Raw genomic sequence first — 20,233 nt, forward strand, 5'->3', positions numbered from 1 at the left:
CCACATCAGTTCGTCCTGCATCAAGGGTTCGACAAAGTATAATCCCCCAAAAGTAGGTTGGAGCTTACTGTAGAAGCGGTGTGTATTATTTGCGTTTGAAAGTGCATCATTTGTTTTTGTTGCACGTATGTTTTGGAGGAGATTTTGAATGTTTTGTAACCAACATTGTTTAGATAGATTTGGCGTGAAAGCTTCTGTACTATTTTGCAGAGTTAAAGAATTTATATGCGTTTTCCAAAATATTTCGTGTCTCATCACTTTTTTGGCTAGTATTTTAGGTAGCCTATCATCTTTGTAATCATACAAAATTCTCGTTATATAGTTAAGATGGTTGTTCAAAGTGTATATATGCCCGTTTTCGACACCAGTCTCTAACATCATTATGTACGTTGGAGTAAAACTTGGCATTTTTAATACCTTCTTTAAAAAATATAGTGTCAGTTGGTCAACTTCATCAAAGTGAGAAAACCCCCATATTTGTGATCCATATGATTGTATAGACCTACTAATGGCCAAGAAGAGTTTCCATTTTGTTTTTATGGACACATTAGGTTTTGATAAGAAACAATTCCAAGTGGTGTTGATGCTATTTTTGGCTAATTGGTTTCTCTCCTGTATTTGTTTCCGGAGTGAGAGTTTAGGTGTAAATGTCAACCCCAGGTAAGAATATTCCGATGTAATTGAGATCTCTGTTCCATTATACAGCCACTTTTCCTTACTCGAAAGCTTTCCTCCCTTCCGAAATACCATTATTTTTGATTTCTCCATGTTAACCTCCATGTTCCATATTTTGCAATATTCCTCCAGTTTTTGTATCATACGCTGCATCACGTCTATTTCGTCAGCTAGGATGACGATATCATCGGCATACATCAGAAGTCGAATATTTTGATCATCCACTGTGGTAGTAGTTGAGAGTCATAATAGAACAATATGTGCAAAATTTCAGCCAAATCGGATTAAATTTTAGGCATTCAGGGACTCAAGAAGTCAAATCTGGAGATCGGTTTATATAGGAGCTACATCAGGTTATGCACAAATTTGGACCGTACTTTATATAATTATTGGAAGTCCTAACAGAACACTATGTGCAAAATTTCAGCCCAATCGGATGTGTGTGTTATGACTTCCAACAATTGGACCAAGTATGGTCTAAATCGGTCTATAACCTGATATAGCTCCCATGTAAACCGTTCTATCGATCATCCTTGTTCGGTTCCTAGATCTTTAATTTGTTGCTGGTTTGACAGAAGTGAGCTATGTAGAATAAAATTATACGCTTCAACTAAATTTATTTTTTTGAATTAATTTCTTACAGAATCCACGGTGGTGGGTTCCCAACATTCGGCCCGGCCGAACTTAGCCCGCTTTTACTTGTTAGAAGTTAGAACGAAGCACTTCATGCAAAATTTCAATCAAATCGGATATTTCAATGAAATTGCGCTCTCTATCGGCTCTAGAAGTCAAGATCTGGAATAGGTTTATATGGGAGCTAAATAAGGATATGAACCGATTTAGACCATGCTAGGCAGAGTTGTTGAAAGAAATTTCATCCAAATCGGATAAGAATTGCGCCCCTTGGAGGAGTATTAAAAATCCGATATCGGTTTATATGGCAGCTATACCAAAACATGGACCGATTTGGGGCATTTGCAATCGCAACTGAACTGCACTAGTAAGAATTATTTATGCAAAATTTCAAGCACCTAGCGTTACTCCTTCGAAAGTTAGCGTGCTTTCGACAGACAGACGGACGGACATTTCTAAATCAACTATGAATGTCAAAATGATGAAGAATATATATACTTTGTTGGGCTTACTTTGATATGTTACCAACGGGATAGCGAAATTATTATGGCCCCATAAAGTATATATATTCTGGAGCGTCTCGACATTGAGTTAATCTAGCAATATCCGCCCATAGAATCCACTTTTCGGCAGCTATTCTGAAATTGCAGAACTACTGCTGTAATAGCGGCAAAATTGATTACTAATAATTAGCAGAGAGTGTTTGCTATTCTCAGCAGACTTTTTTCTATGTGTGTACAACTAATTTTATTTTCCTATATATGACGGATTAATTTTAGTTTAAAATTTGTTTTGATATGAATAGACTATATATTTATACTTACAATAAGAGACTTTCATCCGCTCCCTTGGCTAACTTATAATTTGGGCCGTTACTCTGAACACGCACTATAAGTGATTTGAATTCTTTACAAAGTTTGTCCGTAGATATGTCTGCATTATCTCGATGGGAATGTCTTTCGTGATTAGAGATACAAAAAAAAAAGAATTTATATATTTAATAAAATATAAATGGAGAAATCTGGATGTTATTTAAAAAAATCTATAACTATTTGTTATGGGCAAATGATATGATGTGATGATGAAATGAAAGAAAGCATCATGCAGAAATATTTTTTAAATTTTAAAGAAAAGCTAGCGTTTCTGCAAATCAGTTTAGGCAAAGAGAGCTTTTATCCGTGGTTTCTTCTATAGAAGAAACGAGCAACTAGAATCGCTATCTTATCATATCACAATTTATATATATAACATTGAAGTACATAAATAATTCTACAATATATTTTGACATACTTTTGATAATACACAGATATGGAAACGATTAGTTTATATACAATGTCCTAAAAATGTTTTTAGCAAATAAAATTATTATATTTCCACAATTTTTATATAGAAAATTAATTTTATTGTGTTGTATCGGCTATAGGTCCATTAAAACACAAATATATAATGCTCTTCCTTTTTCATTAATCCCCAATATTTTGGTAGACTCCATCTACCATATTTCAAGGCTTGATAAATTATTACACAATTGGAACAGAAAAACAATTACTTTTAAGAAACTTTAATTTACTATCACATTTAATGATTTGTTACACGAACTATTTGTTGCCTGTTGACAGCTAAATGTTCTCTTTTGTTGTGCATGTTGACTGTGTGGTGATATACCTTCTACGTCAGTAGTTGTTCTCTTGAGCTTAGATATTCACATCGCCGAAGACTGGCTTATGACCAGTCAATGCACAGTGGGTTTCTAGAGCAATTTTTTGTTCGATTGGTTTATCATTGGTTTTTTGATAATTTTTAATTTATCAATTGTCCAGGTGCCGTCGATTTCTGATATCAATCTACTTTCACCTGGTTGCCATGTCTATGAACTACCGAGTCCAAATATCAAATTGGATGTAGTTGTTGAAGGAGTTCAGAGTATTCAGTGACTCTGCCACGTGTGATTTCTTCAAAATTGGAAAAATATCTGCATTTTTTGTCTTTAGCTATTTTCAAATGTGTTATTTACAAGTTCCTCCATAATTGGAGAAGTGGGGATCTCATTGGCATTCCCCTAACCGGTGATGCAGCCGTTTTTAATATATCTGCTGTTCATAATGCTAATTAAATGTTGGTAATTTCTTGAAAATTTCCTGTTGTATATTTTTCAACTTCGTTTTAAATTTTTGTTTTAATTTTACCCATTCCTGGTTCAAAACAACTTTTACTAACAACATTAGCTTAACACCTCTCACACGAGACACTCACGACCCACGAGATACTCACGATTCACAGTTGAAAAAATATTTTTCCAAGAGATGAATAATAATTTCCAAATCATACGGTATTTTAACGTACGAATATAAATGCATAAAATATGCACAATCACTTTTTGCTCTTTCATTTTTTTGCACCTGTAGACAGAAATTGTTTCTAATTCTACCATATAGGCACACTGTTCCATTAGTATCAGTGTGCCTGAATTTAACTTTTCTCGTGTGTTGGATTTCACTCATGCAAAAAGAATTTTAATTCTTTCATGTGATTGGATTTGGATTTCGCTCACGGATCACGTGACTCACGCGAGAAAAGACAACTCACGACTGACATGCACACCTCAAATAGTAAGCCTCGGTTTTTGCTCTCTTTAATGTGCCGCCTTTTATCTAGAAATACCCATATACATACATATATATAAATATTTCTGCTATTCCAAAATATACAACTATTTCACAAGCTACCTAAAGGATAATGTGTTGGTAAGATGCGATGGTTGTGTTCTTAGAAAGTTTATAATTTGTATGTGTATCTAATATAAATTTCAAAACACCATCAATTATAAAAAAGATCACAATATAAAATAAACATTGATTAAAAGACTTTTAATACTATACATAAAATCAACCGAATGTCATACTTTAACGAATCGGATTTATCACGTGCATTTGGGGATAGTTTATCCCAAAATGCGGTAGATGCACGTGTTCCTCGAATGTATTGAATAGCGTTAGCATTTGCATTGGAACGATAGCGGTCTAAAATACTCTTCGTTGACATAGTCACAGGTGAAAGATTGAGCTCGAGACTCATTTTGCAATGCCCGTCATTTATGGCGTCCGTTTCATTATTTTTCATATGCTCCGGATTATCACTGATCGGATCCTGATTGGCTGGTGTAATATCAGTTTGAGACCTGGTATGTTTCGTTATTTGAATTGTCAGTTTGAAAATTGATGCAAGTAAATAAGTAAGCGGAAAAGATGACAAGTAGCGGAAGAAATAAGGGGTATAGTAGAATAATGAATGAAGTCATGTGATGATAGTCTCTCCCAACTTTAAAGATTCTTTATTGTTTTACCTGTCAGATCGAGTATCGTTGCCATCGTGGACATCCAACGGATCAATAATGGTATTTTCGCAGTAGCCAGTCATGCCGTCAGGGCAACATGTTGCATTTTTTGTTCGAATCTCCTCCTCTTCCTGTACTATGTGCAATATTTGCATGGCACGATCTTCAACATAATTAACAGACTCAAGAGCCATTAGCAAGACATGTTCCACAATCAGCGGATATTTCTTCTGGAGTCGTAGTTTAACTGTAAAAAAACGTTAAAAATAAGTTGACATCTAATAACAATTGACCTATATTTAATTACTTTGCAAATTAATAATAGCCTATACTTGCACCGTCGTAGGCTGTTAAAATATGACATAAAACTATTATAACTAAAAATTATTTGATTTTGCGCCTGATTTCAACAGAATATTGTCCCAATAGTGAGCTGTGCAATGGTAGAAGCAAGCCTTCTGAGTGCGAAATAAATGTTCCAAACGCACTTCTATTGAAAGTGCAGCAAGGAAAAAGGAAATAGCTTAATCTTAAATCACAACTCCAAAGCACATCCAACATCAGCAGCTAGAGCAAATAACAAAACTGTTACCCAAATAACCATTGATTGTCCTAGAGTACTATTCTACCCTTGCACATTTGGAATTTGATCCAAGGAATAACAACACTCTTTCTGGTTCCTAGAGAAACCAGAGACAAACAAATAGAAACGGACAAAGTTCGACAGGGCCGAATCGTGGGTAACAGAATGGATTCTGCTAAAAAATTACACCGATTATCTCTGCTTTCATTTAATATTAAGGCCGATACGAAACTCTAGCTAATATTTCGTTAGCAAACACATGGTAACAAAAATGTACAAATAAATCCATTATGTGTAGACAAAATTAATCATTTGTTTTTTTTCAATGAAGCCGAAATTAATCTCCGATGCTTACCAGAGGCCACCGTAGCGCAGAGGTGAGCGATTAACGCCTGAGTTCAAATCCTGGCTAGTACACTAGAAACAATGTTTAGCGGTGGTTATCCCCTCCTAATGCTGGCGACATTTTTGACGTACTCTATCATATAAAAACTACTTTCTAAAGAGGTGTCGTTTTGCCCCACGCCATTCCGACTCGGCTATAAAAAGCAGGTCCCTTACTATTGAGAGAGACAACACTCACGAAATTAGTTGATCCAATTAATTTTTTCATTGAAACAGCTTCACCAAAAATATGATGATATCAATCACCATTTCTAAAGAAGTAATTGAAAAAATTATCAATTAAACAAATTGCTTTTTCAATTTCAAAATTTTGAAAATTTTATTTAAATCTTTTGAAATTGGCTGCCCTGGGATTGCTATAAGTTTACCGAAATGTAGAACGAAAGAATTTTTCAAATTTCCTTCCAGTTATATCGTAGGGGACGATATGTATTATGGTGCTTAAGTAAAATCAATTGAAGGCTACGTTGCAGATATTATAAAGGAAGGGGTATAGGGTCTAACACCAATTTCTAATTCAAACAATTTTGGATTCAATTAAAAAAATTAAAAAAATTTTGGATTCAATTAACTGAAAATTAAAATTTTTTATTACGATTGATCGAAATTTTTTTCAGATTCAATTAAAATTTAATTGATTGAATTAATTTTTTAATTCAAAATTGCAATTACTTTAATCACGACTGTAAAGAGAAAAAAATAAAAATCGGTTTCAATCACAAAATTAATTGATCCAATTAATTTTTTAATTGAAACTGATTTAATCACGAACATTATAATATCAATCGCAGTTTTTGAAAAAGTTGATTGAAAAATTTTCAATTAAAAAATGATTAACAATTCTAATTAAATTTTTAATTGATCCAATTAAAAAACTATTGAAATTTTAACTTAGTTTTTTAATTAATCCAATTATAAGAATGATTGGAGTCTCGGAAGTTTCCAATAATTATGCCAATAATATGCATATTTTCATCATAAATAAGATTAGAGTTGCGTCTAGAAATTTAATAATGTAGTCGAATGACGGTTTATTTGGGAATTTTATATTCCACTAGCTGGCCCGGCGTGCTTCGCTACACCCTAAAGTGTTTGCGGCCCTCTTTCGACAGAGTCCAAATTTGAAAATATTTTATTTTCCTATTTAACTCTTAAATAGCTTTCATTAGAAAACCATATTGCCCCGTTTGGTATACATGTCCATTTGGGGCATAATCTTGGAATAGGGCGACCCCCAGGAATTGACTCAAATTTGTATATAAGTTTCGTATTTTACACTCAAACTCCTTTCTTTTGAGTCCCCTACTTTCCCGTTCGGTGTTCATGTCCGTTTGGCCATAAATTTGATGTGAGGCGACCCGCCAACTAAAGGACCCCATATTTATATACAAGTTTCGTATTGTACACTCGAGTACCCTTCGTTTCAAATCCATACTGTCCCCATCGGCATAGATGTCCGTTTGGTGTGGTTGGCCCCCCTGGGACTGAACACCAAATTTGCATATGAGTTTCGTGCTCTACTTCCTTCTACCTTTAATTTGATACTCATATTCGGTAATCGGCAAACATGTAATTTTGGGGCGGTTTTTGTAGGGCAGGCTCCCGACACTCTACTCTTAAATACTTCTCATTTTATATCCATACTAGCTGACCCGGGCCCGCTCCGCTGCGCCTTCTTTTACTTTATATGGAACAAAAGTTTCCTTGGAATATTTATTTTCGACAATTAAAGATCTTTTAGTGAAATACCAAGCGAATTTGTCTAACAGTTTAACAATATAAGTGCCTTTATCTGAATCCCATATGATCTTTATTGGTCTACGAATTTAGGTTTGGATGTAAGGTGTACTCCATTCTTAAAATACTTCATTTTAGCCAGATATTCTCATGATGTCTGATTTAGTGGTGTTTTCGGGAGAGGTGGTTCTTCAGAAACTTGGCCCTGAAAAAATATCAGCATCGTGCTCTTCTCTCAAATACCATTTATTTAAACTCCATATTGCCATTGGCTTAAGAGGAGTTAACAGGATGAGGCGTCCCCCAAACACATGGCCCCAAAATAGGTTATCAAATTCGTTTTCTAATCTCAATTGGCCCTAAAAACTATGAATATTAACTCCACTTTCTTTAGGACCCAAATTGTCTTGGTGAGCAAATACGTCCTATATTGTTATGGTGGTGGGACGTCCGCTAGACAGTTGGCCCCTAATGTTGATATCAGATACGTTGTCTACTCCCACATACCTTTAATTTGACCCCCGTAAAAAATGACCGGCTTGGGGGGTATTTTGGGGGATGGGCGGCCACTCAGTGAGTTGGCCTTGAAAATATATATCGGATTCGTGTTCCACTTTAAAAACCCTCTTATTTGAGTCTCATATTGCAATAGTCAGCAAATACTTACTATTTGGGTGGTGTTGTGGGGATGGCGTGGCCCCATAGACACTTTTCCCGAATATTGATATCAAAGTCGTGCTTTTTATATATATGATTGTCCCAATCGGTAAACATGTCCGTTTGGGTGGGTTTTATGGTTGGGCCATGGGGGACCCACGGTTAAAACCAATTTTGAATTTTTGCGTTACCATAATGAGGAATAAAATCTTTGGCTTGAATCGATACATCCATCTCCAAGATCTGGCGGTTTTCATAAAATGGGGTACCCTATTTTCATCGAGGGCTATCCTTTACCATCTGTGCAAATTTCATGAAAATAGGTTCAGCCGTTTTTGAGTCTATAGGAGATTCACAACATAGCTGTTGGTTATAAAACAATCTGATTCAATTAAAAATGATTTAATGAACTTATTGTATAATTAACAAGTAAAAGCGTGCTAAGTTCGGCCGGGCCGAAGCTTATATACCCTCCACCATGGATCGCATGTGTCGAGTTCTTTTCCCGGCATCTCTTCATAGGCAAAAAAGGATATAAGAAAAGATTTGCTCTGTCATTAGAGCGATATCAAGATATGGTCCGGATTGGACCACAATTAAATTACATGTTGGAGACCTGTATAAAATGTCAGCCAATTCGAATAAGAATTGCACCCTTTGGGGGCTCAAAAAGTAAAATATTGGTAAAAATTGGTTTATATGACAGCTATATCAGGTTATGGACCGATTTAAACCATACTTGGCACAAACACGTCGTGCAAAATTTCATTCCAATCGAATAAGAATTGCGCACTCTAGAGGCTCAAGAAGTCAAGACCCAAGATCGGTTTATGTGGCAGCTATATCAGGTTATGAATCGATTTGAACCATACTTGGCACAGTTGTTGGATTCCATAACAAAACACGTCGTGCAAAATTTCATTCCAATCGGATAAGAATTACGCACTCTAGAGGCTCAAGAAGTCAAGACCCAAGATCGGTTTATATGGTAGCTATATCGGTTTATATGGCAGCTATATCAAAACATGGCCCATTTACAATACCAACCGACCCACACTAATAAGAAGTATTTGTGCAAAATTAAAGCGGCTAGCTTTATTCCTTCGGAAGTTAGCGTGCTTTCGACAGACAGACGGACATGGCTAGATCGACATAAAATGTCGCAACGATCACGAATATATATACTTTATGGGGTCTCAGACGAATATTTCGAGTAATTACAAACAGAATGATGAAATTAGTATACCCCCATCCTATGGTGGAGGGTATATAAAAGGGATTGCCTCTTATATTTAGGGATTGGACAACCCCTGTGTTGCAATCTTCCAACAGACAGCTCTATCGTAAAGCGTGACATTTTTAAGGTTATACGTACTCAGAACGTTTTGACATATGAGCACTGTTTGTGTCGTTTACAGTAACTTAAAAGATTCATGTCGCCAAAAAAATTGAATTAAATCGTAAACATTTTCGTACTATTATATTTTACCAATTTCGACGTGGATTATTAACTCAACAACAGTGCATCGATGAACTTAATTCAATTTTTGGCGATGAAGTTTCATCAAGGATCAGTGTTTATCGATGGTATGGTGAATTCAAACGAGGTCGTAGTTCACTCCAAGATGAATTTCGTGGGGGTCGTCCAAAATTATTTGTTGTTCCGAAAACCATTGATGCTGTGCGGCAACTAATATTGCAAGATCGTCATGTGACCTATCGTGAGATTGAGATAACCTTAAGCATTAGTGGGACCAGCATACATTCAAATGCATGAATATTTGACCGTCAAAAAAATTTGTTAGCGTTGGATCCCGCACAATTTGTCAATCGGTCAAAAAAGGCTCGTGTCGATTGGTCGAAATGAATGCACCAAAAATACGTTCGCGGTGGTTCGAAACGCGTCTATGACATAGGGATAGTTGATGAATAGTGGATTTACGCGTATGAGCCCGAGAGTAAACAGCAGCAGTAAACAGCAACTGTATTTTTGAGCATTCAAAACATCAATTTGATGAACCATCCGCCGTATAGTCCTGACTTGACACCGAATGACTTCTTTTTATTATGAGAGCTCAACGTTTTTGAGACCTGAAGAAGCGATTGATTCGTTCAGAATGCATGTTTTGGAGATACCTCAATCAGAGTGGGAAAAGTGCTTCGACAATTGGTTCAAACGTAAAAGTGTATAGATCTTAATGGGGAATATTTTGAAAACAATAAAACTATTTGCTATGATTAATATTTGCTTTTGTTCTCTAATCCCGAAATATAAAAAGGCAACCCTCATATTATAAATTTCATTTTATATATAAAAGTTTTTAAGACTCAATTACAAAATTGATTAAATCAACTAATTTTTTAATTGTTCACTGGAAAAATTTCAATCAAGTTCATAATTAAAGAAGTTCAGAATCAATTATAAAAATAATTGAATCAATTAATTTTTTAATTGAAATGACAAAAATTTTAGTCACGATCGGATTTAAATAAAAAAATCATATTTAATTACAAAACCAGTTAGGAAAGGCAAAGGTCGGACGGAACCAACTATATAATATCCTACACCACCAAGTCTAGATACATACTAGTTTCAGTACATAAAACCTATGTTGAAATTTAGTCAGACTTTAATTTTGGATACCTATTGAAAAACTGAATAGAACCTTGCAATATTTTTTAATAGGACTTAAATGGTCGGTACTACAGACCTTAAGGGTCATATCGGATGAAAGATATATCTAAATCTGGACCGACTTTGATAAAATTTAGCACACATACTTGGACGTTAAATAAAACACCTCACGATAAATTTTATTAAGATCGAACCGAAATTGTGGCGATTAAAGCCTTAAAAGGCCATATCGGATGAAAGATTTATATGGAAGCATATCAAAATCCGAACTGATTTTCATAAAATTTTGCACAAGTATTAAGACGTCAAATAAAATATCTCATGTAAACTTGCGTAAAGATCGGACCAAAACTGTGGCTTTTCAGTCTTAAAAGGTCTTATTGGCTGAAAGATAAATATGGCGTATATATCTAAATCGGACTCAATTTTAATTACATTTTGCAATCGTATTGGAAGGTTAAATAAAACATCTCTTGCAAAATTTTGTAAAGATCGGAAAAATGGGTCTTCTACAGCCTTAATAGGTCAAATCGGCTAAAAGATATATATGCGAGCTATATCGAAATCTGACCCGATTTCGATTAAATTTTGCAAACATATTAGGACGTCAAAGAAAGCTCTTCATGTCAAATTTGGTAAAGATCGGACCAAGACCAAAATTGTGGGATCTACAGCCTGAATAGGTCAAATCGGATGAAAGACATATATGGGAGCTATATCGAAATCTGACCCGATTTTGATGAAATTTTGCACACGTTTTAAGACGTCACACATCTCATGCTACACGTTTTAAGACGTCACATATTTTTGTAAGGATCGAACCAAATTTTTGGATACTAAAGACTTAAAAGGCCTCATCGGGCGAAAGCTATATATGGGAGCTATATCTAAATCTGAACTGATTTGAACAAAATTTTGCGCTCACATTTGGACGTAAAAAAAACACTTCCTGCCAAAATTTAGTAAAGATCAGACAAAAATTGTGGCTTCTACAGTCTTAAAAGGGCATATTCGATGAAAGATATATATGGAAGCTATATCTTAATCAAAATCAATAGTGTTCGTCCTTGAACCAAAAAAGTGACTTGTGCAAAATTTTATCGGATAAAAATTGCGAGCTGTACCTTGATTAAAAGAATACCTGGACAGACCGACGGACATAGCTAAATCGAATCAGAAAGTGATTCTAAGCATTGCAAACATATACACAAAGTTATAATACCTTAGTGGTGCTGTAGGGTATACAAATGATGGAATCAATTAAAACGATTTTATTTTCAATTAAATTTTTAATGGAAAAATTTTCAACGGTTTTTTTCTGTGCATCCATAAGGCAAGGTAACCAAAAATTTCTTAGGAAACGTCAAGACATTTTTTATGACAAAAAAAAAAAAAAAACGTAAGAGCTGTGTACCGGTCTTGAGGCGGGAAACTGTCTGAAGTAAAGGTTAGGTTAAAAGTAGCTATGTCAGGAATTCCGTGCTGCTTACATAATCCTTCTCTATTCTACATCTCGAAGTTGGCCTCTAAATCTGGTATCGTATCCGAACTTAAATACAGGAGTCTGTTAGCCGCGAAAGTCCGGCATCGAAATAGGAAAAGTTTCAACGTATCATCATTTTTCCCATATGTTCTACACGTGCTGTCCCTTACCGCACATACTCTACCTTAGTGCGTGCGCCCGTAGTTAAATGTGTAGTGGTAACAAAAGCAATACTAACTTTTTTCTACTTTCCCCTCAGTTTCATATATACATTTTCTACACAAAATCCGGATTTTCATTGCCCTTCCGACCAATTCGTAAACGATGCGGATCGTGGTATCCACAAAGAATGCGTCTATCTCCTTCTTACAATCCAACACGGTCTGTGGTCTTAAACACTCAAAAGAAGGGAGCCTCAAATGAATGAAAATTTAACTAACTGGGAGCAAAATTAACTACACACATATATATACCTAAAAAATAAAGTAGTTTTGTAAATGAAAATTTATGAAAAACAAGTAAAAGCGTGCAAAGTTCGGCCGGGCCGAATCTTATATACCCTCCACCATGGAGCGCATTTGTCAAGTTCTTTTCCCGGCTCCTTAGGCAAAAAATGATATAAGAAAAGATTTGCTCTGCTATTACAGCGATATCAAGATATGATCCGCTTTAGACCACAATTAAATTATATGTTGGAGACCTGTGTAAAATGTCAGTCAATTCGAAAAAGAATTGCGTCCTTTGGGGGCTCAAGAAGTAAAATAGAGAGATCGATTTATATGGGAGCTGTAACGGGCTATAGACCGATTCAGACAATAATAAACACGTATGTTGATGATCAGGCAAATCGGATAATAATTGCGACCTCTAGAGTCTCAAGAAATCAAGATCGTAGATCGGTTTATATGGCAGCTATAACAGGTTAGGAACCGATTTAAACCTTAATTGACATAGTTGTTGAAAGTAAGAATAAAATACGTCATGCTCAATTTCATCCAAATCGGATAGGAATTGCGCCCTCTAAAAGCTCAAGAAGTCAAGTCCCCAGATCGGTTTATATGACAGCTATATCAGGTTATGTGCCGATTTGAACCATACTTGGAACAGTTGTTGGATTTCATACAAAACACGTCGTGCAAAATTTCATTTCAATCGGATAAGAATTGCGCAGTCTAGAGACTCAAGAAGTCAAGACCCAAGATCGGTTTATATGGTAGCTATATCAAAACATGGGCCGATTTAAACTAAACTAGTTGTTGCAAGTGATACCAAAACACCACGTGCAAAATTTCAGTCAAATCGGACCAGAATTGCGCCCTCTAGAGACCCAAGAAATCAAGACCCAAGATCGGTTTATATGGCAGCTATATCAAAACATGGATCGATATGGCCCATTTACAATCCCAACCCACCTACACTAATAAGAAGTATTTGTGCAAAGTTTCAAGCGGCTAGCTTTAATCCTTCGAAAGTTAGCAGATGGACGGATAGACGGACGGACATGGCTAGATCGACATAAAATGCCACGACGATCAAGAATATATATACTTTATGGGGTCTCAGACGAATATTTCTAGTAGTTACAATCAGAATGACGAAATTAGTATACCCCCATCCTATGGTGGAGGGTATAATGACATGACGATCAAGAATATATATAATTTGTGGGGTCCCAGAGGAATATTTCGAGGTATAACAAACAGAATGACGAAATTAGTATACCCCCATCCTATGGTGGAGGGTATAATGACATGACGATCAAGAATATATATAATTTGTGGGGTCTCAGAGGAATATTTCGAGGAGTTACAAACAGAATGACGAAATTAGTATACCCCCATCCAGTGGTGGAGGTCAGGGACGTAGCCAGGGAGTCCCCTCCAAAAATGATTTTGTGTAAAGAAAAATTTTAAATTTAATTTATTCTAAACAACAAATTTCAGCAAAAATTTTAAACGCTCCACGATACGATGAGGGTATACTAATTTCGTCATTCTGTTTGTAACTCCTCGAAATATGCGTCTAAGACCCCATAAATTATATATATTCATGATCGTCATGACATTTTAAGTCAATCTAGCCATGTTTGTCCGTCTGTCTGTCGAAAGCACGCTAACTTTCGGAGGAGTAAAGCTAGGCGGTTGAAATTTTGCACAAATACTTTTTATTGGTGTAGGACGTTTGGGATTGTAAATGGGTCCAGGTTTTGATATAACTGCCATATAAACCGACCCGATCTTGGGTCTTGACATATATAAACCGCATATAAACCGCTCTCCCGATTTGACTTCTAAAGCGTTTACAAGCCGCAAGTTTTGTCCGATTTGGTTGAAATTTTGCATGAGATGTTCTGTTAAGACCTTCATTAACTGCGCCAAGTACGGCCCGAATCGGTCTATAATATGATATAGCTCCCATAAAAATCGATCTCCCGATTAACGTTCTTGAGCCCTTACAAGCCGCAATTTTTGTCGGATTTGGCTGAAGTTTCGCATGTAGTGTTTTGTTGTGACTTTCAACAACTGTGTGCAAATACGGTCCGAATCTGTCTATAACCTGATATAGCCTCCATATAAACCGATCTCTCGATCATCCTTGTTCGGTTCCTAGAAGCGTTAATTTTTGTTGGCTTGACCGAAGTTTTGTGGTGGGTTCCCAAGATTCTTAGCACGATTTTATTTGCTTTCTTTACCGAAGCCAGTACAATGAGTACAATGAATGCAACTTAATTTCAGCTCTCATAACTTTGAATAGTAGCTGATAAGTATTCCGATCGACTCAGAACCACTGTCTGATTCAATTTTGCTATGTCCGTCTCTTGTAAGTGTCGATATTATTGGTGAATTTCATAGAAATCGGCTCAGAATTAGATATAGATCCCATATTTATATATGTATTTATTCGTCCGATTTAGACTAAAATTGCAATTATATCGTCATTTATAAACCGATTCTCACGTGCTTCTCTTATAAGTGTTTGTGAATTTCAATGTGTACGGAATTTGATCGAAATTCTACATACCAAACTAAGAATTTCGATCAAATTCAAATTTTAAATTCGACAACTTAGCCTGTTTTGTAATATGGCTTGCTGCTGTTCTCTGGTCTGAGTCCGTGATCACTCCTAGACACAAAACAGCTCCTCGGGTTTTCCCAAAAATTTGCGGATGTTGAGTTTGTGTTAATATATGTTTGCCGAAATGTAGGACTTATGAGTCCTTAAAATACCTTTCGTATGTTATATGATGCTAAACTAAAAACAAAGTCTACATTGCGGTAATGCGAGGAAAAATATTGTTTCCCGAATTATAAATGAAAGAGTAGCGAGGAGGGTTAGGTCTGGATACTGTCTTCTCAGACAGCCACGCAGCCATCAAATCCATGGAGAACGTATTTCTGAAGACAAAAACCGCCCTCGACTGTCGCAGATCTCTCAAAAAAATTGCTGAACAGTTCAAAATTCACCTGTTATGTGGCCTAATCTAGACTTGTAGAGGTGTGCCGCTTTGCCTTCACAGACGTTTCAGTCATTGTGGCCGTCATGACAGGTCACTGTCTAATCGGAAAACATGCTGAAGGATGCCAGCAACGACTTTTGCAGAAGCTGTGAGAACATCGAAGAAGAGGAGACTATAGAATACCTTCTGTGTGTGTGTCCCTAGCTAGCACTCAGAAGGAGTTCCACTTTAGGTTTTCATTTCTTTGAGAACCTATCTGATCTACCGAATGTGAATATTCTCAATTTGATGGGCTTTATAAAGCGATCTGGATGGTTCAACGGTAGGAACTAGAAGGCATCTTCATTCTTCTGTTCCTGTGGTAACACAATGGGCGAAAACGGGGTATCCAGATCTCACGATCTGGATACCCCCATAGGATTTTCGCCGCCCTACCGACCGTTTCGCTGTTCCACAATGTTGCATGAGCATTCGTCGCCCACTCCCTTAACTTGGACTGCGTCGGCCCGAAGGGCTTCGGGTTACCAAGTTTATTGACTGCAGTCTGCTGGCCTTCACCGCCAAATCGTCTGCCCTTTCAATTCCCCTTACTCCGTTATGGCCCGGCACCCAAACGATGCGGATTTTGTCATCCTCAGAGAAGGCGTTAATCTCCTTCTTACACTATGCGACTGTTCGTGACCTTACCGTCCTGGTTGTTATTGCCCTTATTGCAATTTTACTGTCGGTGTAGATGTTCACACTCGACGTCCTCACGTTAGCACCACACAACTTCACTCATTCCGTGATCGCCCGGATCTCCGCTTGCAGGATCGTATTATGGTCAGGCAGTCTCACTCTGTCCTCTAGCTTTGATCCATCCGTGTAACATGATATTCCAGAAGGCAATGACAGGGTTCCGTCAATCCAAGACTGTGCCGATGGCAGCAGTGCCTCGAACTGGACTTCAAGGTTCATCTCAAGTATCCGATCGGAAGCCTCTTCCCTTCCTTTCAGGTTTCCTATCGTCGCCTCGATTATACCGCTATGGTATGAGCTGCTCCTATCCTCAATCCATTCTCCCATCATTTTAAGTCTCGTAGTCGCAGTGGCTGTCTCACACTTAATCTGTATGTCAATGGGTCGGATATCTAGAATAGTCTCCAGTGCCCTAGTGGGAGTGGTCCTCATCGCTTCGCCAATGCCAAGACAACATGTTCTCTGAACCTGTTGTATGGTCCTTATGTTGCACTTTTCTCCATAGCAGTCCACCAAACTATTGAGGCGTAAGTAAGTATTGGTCTAATCACGCTCCTGTAGAGCCAGTGGACTATCCTCGAATTCAGGCCCCATTACGAGCCTACGGCCCGTCTACATAGTGCACAAAATCTGTGAGCCTTCTCAGTACGCTCCTGAATGTAGCTCTTCTAATTCAGTTTCCTGTCCAAGTTCGCACCTCAGTATTTGACCTTGTCAGATATCGCAAACGTTTTATTGAGGAAACTGTGTGCGTTAAATGGGCCGACCTTCGTCTTCCTCGTGAACAGGCATATTTCAGTCTTCTCTGGGTTACCATTGAGACCTCTGGGTCTAACCCAGTCATACGCCATACGCAAGACCATTTCGGCCCTTCTGCATAGTACGTTCGGTTCTTTACCCCTTAAAAGTATCATAACATCGTCTGCGTAGCAGACGGGTTAAAATCCGTCCTCAGTCAGCATCCGTAATAGGTCATTTATGGTGGTCACCCATAGGAGTGGCTATAAAATGCCCACTGTGGCGTGCCTTGTGCCTGTTTATCCCTTATATTTATGCCATGGGACACACAATTTATCCACCTGTTCCTTAGCATATGGTTTATCCAGTCTCTAAGGACCGGGTCCACCCGGTACTGTTCTAAGGATTGGACCAGTGTGTCGGTCCGCACATTTTTAAAATCCCCCTCGATTTCAATGCATACCGCCAGTGTGTACCTTTTGGCATCGAAGGATTCATCTATTTTATGCACAACCTCGTGTAGGGCAGTCTCCACCTACCTTCCCTTGACATAGGCATGCTGTTTGTATTTGAGCAGTTCGCTGGATGTCATACTCTTTATCATGGTGTCCATAATAGGTTTCACGGTTTTAAGTAGAAAGGATGTAAGGCTTATGGGTCTGTAGGCCTTTGGTGTCATATAACTTGCCTTGCCAGGCTTGGGTAAATTCCACCCTTGCCTCCTGCCAAGTTCAGGAGTATATGCAAGTCCCTGGCGCGCTGTGAAAATTTTGGGCAGATGAGGCGCCAAATAGTCTGCCTCTTTCTGTAGTAACGCCGGAAATATTCCATCAGGTCCGGGCGACTTAAATGGTCTGAAGCTCCTCAAGGATTCCTTCACCATAAATTCCGTTATTATAAACCTTCGATCAACCTCATGATTCCAAGAATCCGGTGTCTCCGTGAGTGGAAAATGGGTATTCATCGAAAGCCTCAACATATCCTCTGTTGTCTCTGCTCTCACTCTCATGTCGTCTACTAAAGTTTCAGTTTGGACATGGATTTTTGACAGAAACTTTTTTATCTTGGTGGCGTCATTGGCGCTATCGACCTGTTCGCAGAAAAGCTTCCAGGAGGCACGCTTGCCGCACTGGTAATCTTATTGCATTCCTTGAGCCCTAATAAACTTCCGCTTTTTTACGACGAGCTCTGTTAAAAAGTCTGCGGACCTCTTTTCCAAAATTGCGAATCTCCCCGGTAATCCAGAGTTTTTCTTGGGCTGATTCCTTTCCCGAAGAGCACAACTATCTTCGAAGGACCCCACCAGTGCAGTCGTAATCCTGTCGACATTTTCGTAAATGTCTTCTATGCTTCGACAATCTAAATTATTTTGCCCAAGTCTTCTTCTGAGTAGCCTTTCGAATTTTGTTCAGTTGGTTTTCAACTTATTCCGGAAGCTTATCGGATTCGGCGCTGTCCGTGCTATTCTAAACCTAATGTAGCGATGGTCAGAGAAAGAGTGTTCCATGGAGACCCTCCAATCCTAAACCTCATCGATTAGATTTTCCGAACATATCGTCACATCTAATACCTCCTCCCTAATCTTATTAACAAAGGTAGCGGTGTTACCAATATTAAGTGTTATTAGGTCGTGCGTATTCAAGAACTATGCCAGGGCTTGGCCCCGCTTATTAGTTTTGGTACTACCCCACGAAATGTGGTGAGAGTTCGCATCGCACCCAATTAGTTGGGTGCAGATCCGACGTGGTTGGCGGTGTCGGAGAGTCGAAAGGCAGATAAAGTGATGCCAGGTATTCTCCACCGTCTCCCTGTCTCACTACTGTTGCATCCGACGTTGACAACTCTGGGGAAAATATTAAAATTCAAATTCCTTTGACAAATAACGCAGGTCCTCGACTGCGCAGGACTCTTTATAAAGTCGGTAATGGTTCGTCGGGTCCCTGTTCGTTAAGCTGTATTGGGTTTCCATTTCCTGTACTGTCTGATGTTTCAATACCATGATCTTTGCCTATCTTAGCCTTCCAAATCTTAAGTAAATGGGCTCCTTGGGAGTAGGTGATGGTACCACCATCGGCTCCCTGTTCGTTGGGTTGCATTGAGACTTCTGTCGCTGCGCTGCCTAATGTTTCAATATTAGGATTTTTACCTATCCCAGTATTCCGAATCTTGAAGTCAGTGATGGGTCCGTTGTAGGGTTCCTTTTTGTTTGGCTGTGTTGGGTCTCTCGCCACTGCACTGCCTGATATTTTAGAATTAGGGTCTTTGCTTATCCTAGTCTATCCAATATTGAGAGATGACGTGATTGTCTCGTTGTCGGCCTCCTGTTCGTTGGGCGGTGTTAAGTCACCTGCCACTGCACGGCCTGATGTCTCAAAATGAGAATTTCTGCCTATCCTAGTCTTCCCAATCTTGAAAAAGTCAGCTTTGTTCCCGTAGTGCGCCATGCCTTTAGTCTTAGGCAAACTTGTCACGGAGACTTGATCAATGCCAACCACAAGGAGAGTTCCTTCCTCCTTCTCCTACCTGTGGAAGACCACCCACTTCTCTTCGACCAAACCTTGGTTTTGCTTGCCCAAGAAAAACAACATGCGTTTCGTCGCAAATTTACTGCCTCATCCCTTGGAGCTCATCATTTGTATGGATGGACTCTCTACATAGTTCCACACATGTTCGAAAATCCGATCGTTAACCAGATCCTACACTTGGGACCGATGATCTGGTGGAATCCTACCGGATGCACAGCCGATATTGATAACAACATAAGTCAGCTCATCCCTGTTGAGCTTCCTTGCCACTCTGGCGTAAGAGGGCAGCTCCTTACCATTCTCAGCGACCATCTTCCCCTTTCGTGATGGCTGTGGCCTCCTATTGGAAGTCACAGTCCTCCATGAAGACTCAGGGGCCGTGCGCGCTTCCTTCGTTCCTGTTTCAAATTCGTCTACCTCCACAGAACACTGTCTGGGGTCTCCATTGCGGGATGGCTGGGTTGGTTTTCCCAGAGTACTTGAAAGCGGGGAACTCTTTTTCTTCTACAGCATTTTAGCACTGTTATGCCCTTCGGGAGTTCTATCCCTTCTAGCATCCTGCACTTTCGCCCTATTGCGCTTTCGGTACATACTCCTCAGTCTCGGTCTGCTTGCGAAGCCATCGCTCACTTC

The 20,233-nt window shown here is 38.4% G+C and overlaps 1 protein-coding gene and 1 long non-coding RNA gene across 4 annotated transcripts in view; one reads left to right on the forward strand and one right to left on the reverse strand.

Moving 5' to 3' along the window:
- The window catches only part of LOC106094207 (uncharacterized), a 201,285-nt gene that overhangs the window by 16,151 nt on the left and 164,901 nt on the right, over positions 1–20,233 (reverse strand). For all 3 annotated transcript variants that reach the window (XM_059364956.1, XM_059364957.1, XM_059364958.1), the window contains 2 exons: positions 4,652–4,889; positions 2,133–2,264 (listed from right to left, as the gene is read on the reverse strand). In XM_059364956.1, coding sequence (XP_059220939.1) covers positions 2,133–2,264; positions 4,652–4,889 — 370 coding nt within the window. The remainder of the gene's footprint in view (positions 1–2,132; positions 2,265–4,651; positions 4,890–20,233) is intronic.
- Positions 12,246–12,646, forward strand: LOC131995815 (uncharacterized). The gene is made up of 2 exons (XR_009397637.1): positions 12,246–12,330; positions 12,402–12,646. It is a non-coding gene; the product is annotated as an uncharacterized LOC131995815 (long non-coding RNA).

Source organism: Stomoxys calcitrans, chromosome 3 (genome assembly GCF_963082655.1).
Source record: "Stomoxys calcitrans chromosome 3, idStoCalc2.1, whole genome shotgun sequence".
NCBI classification, from domain to species: Eukaryota; Metazoa; Arthropoda; class Insecta; order Diptera; family Muscidae; genus Stomoxys; species Stomoxys calcitrans.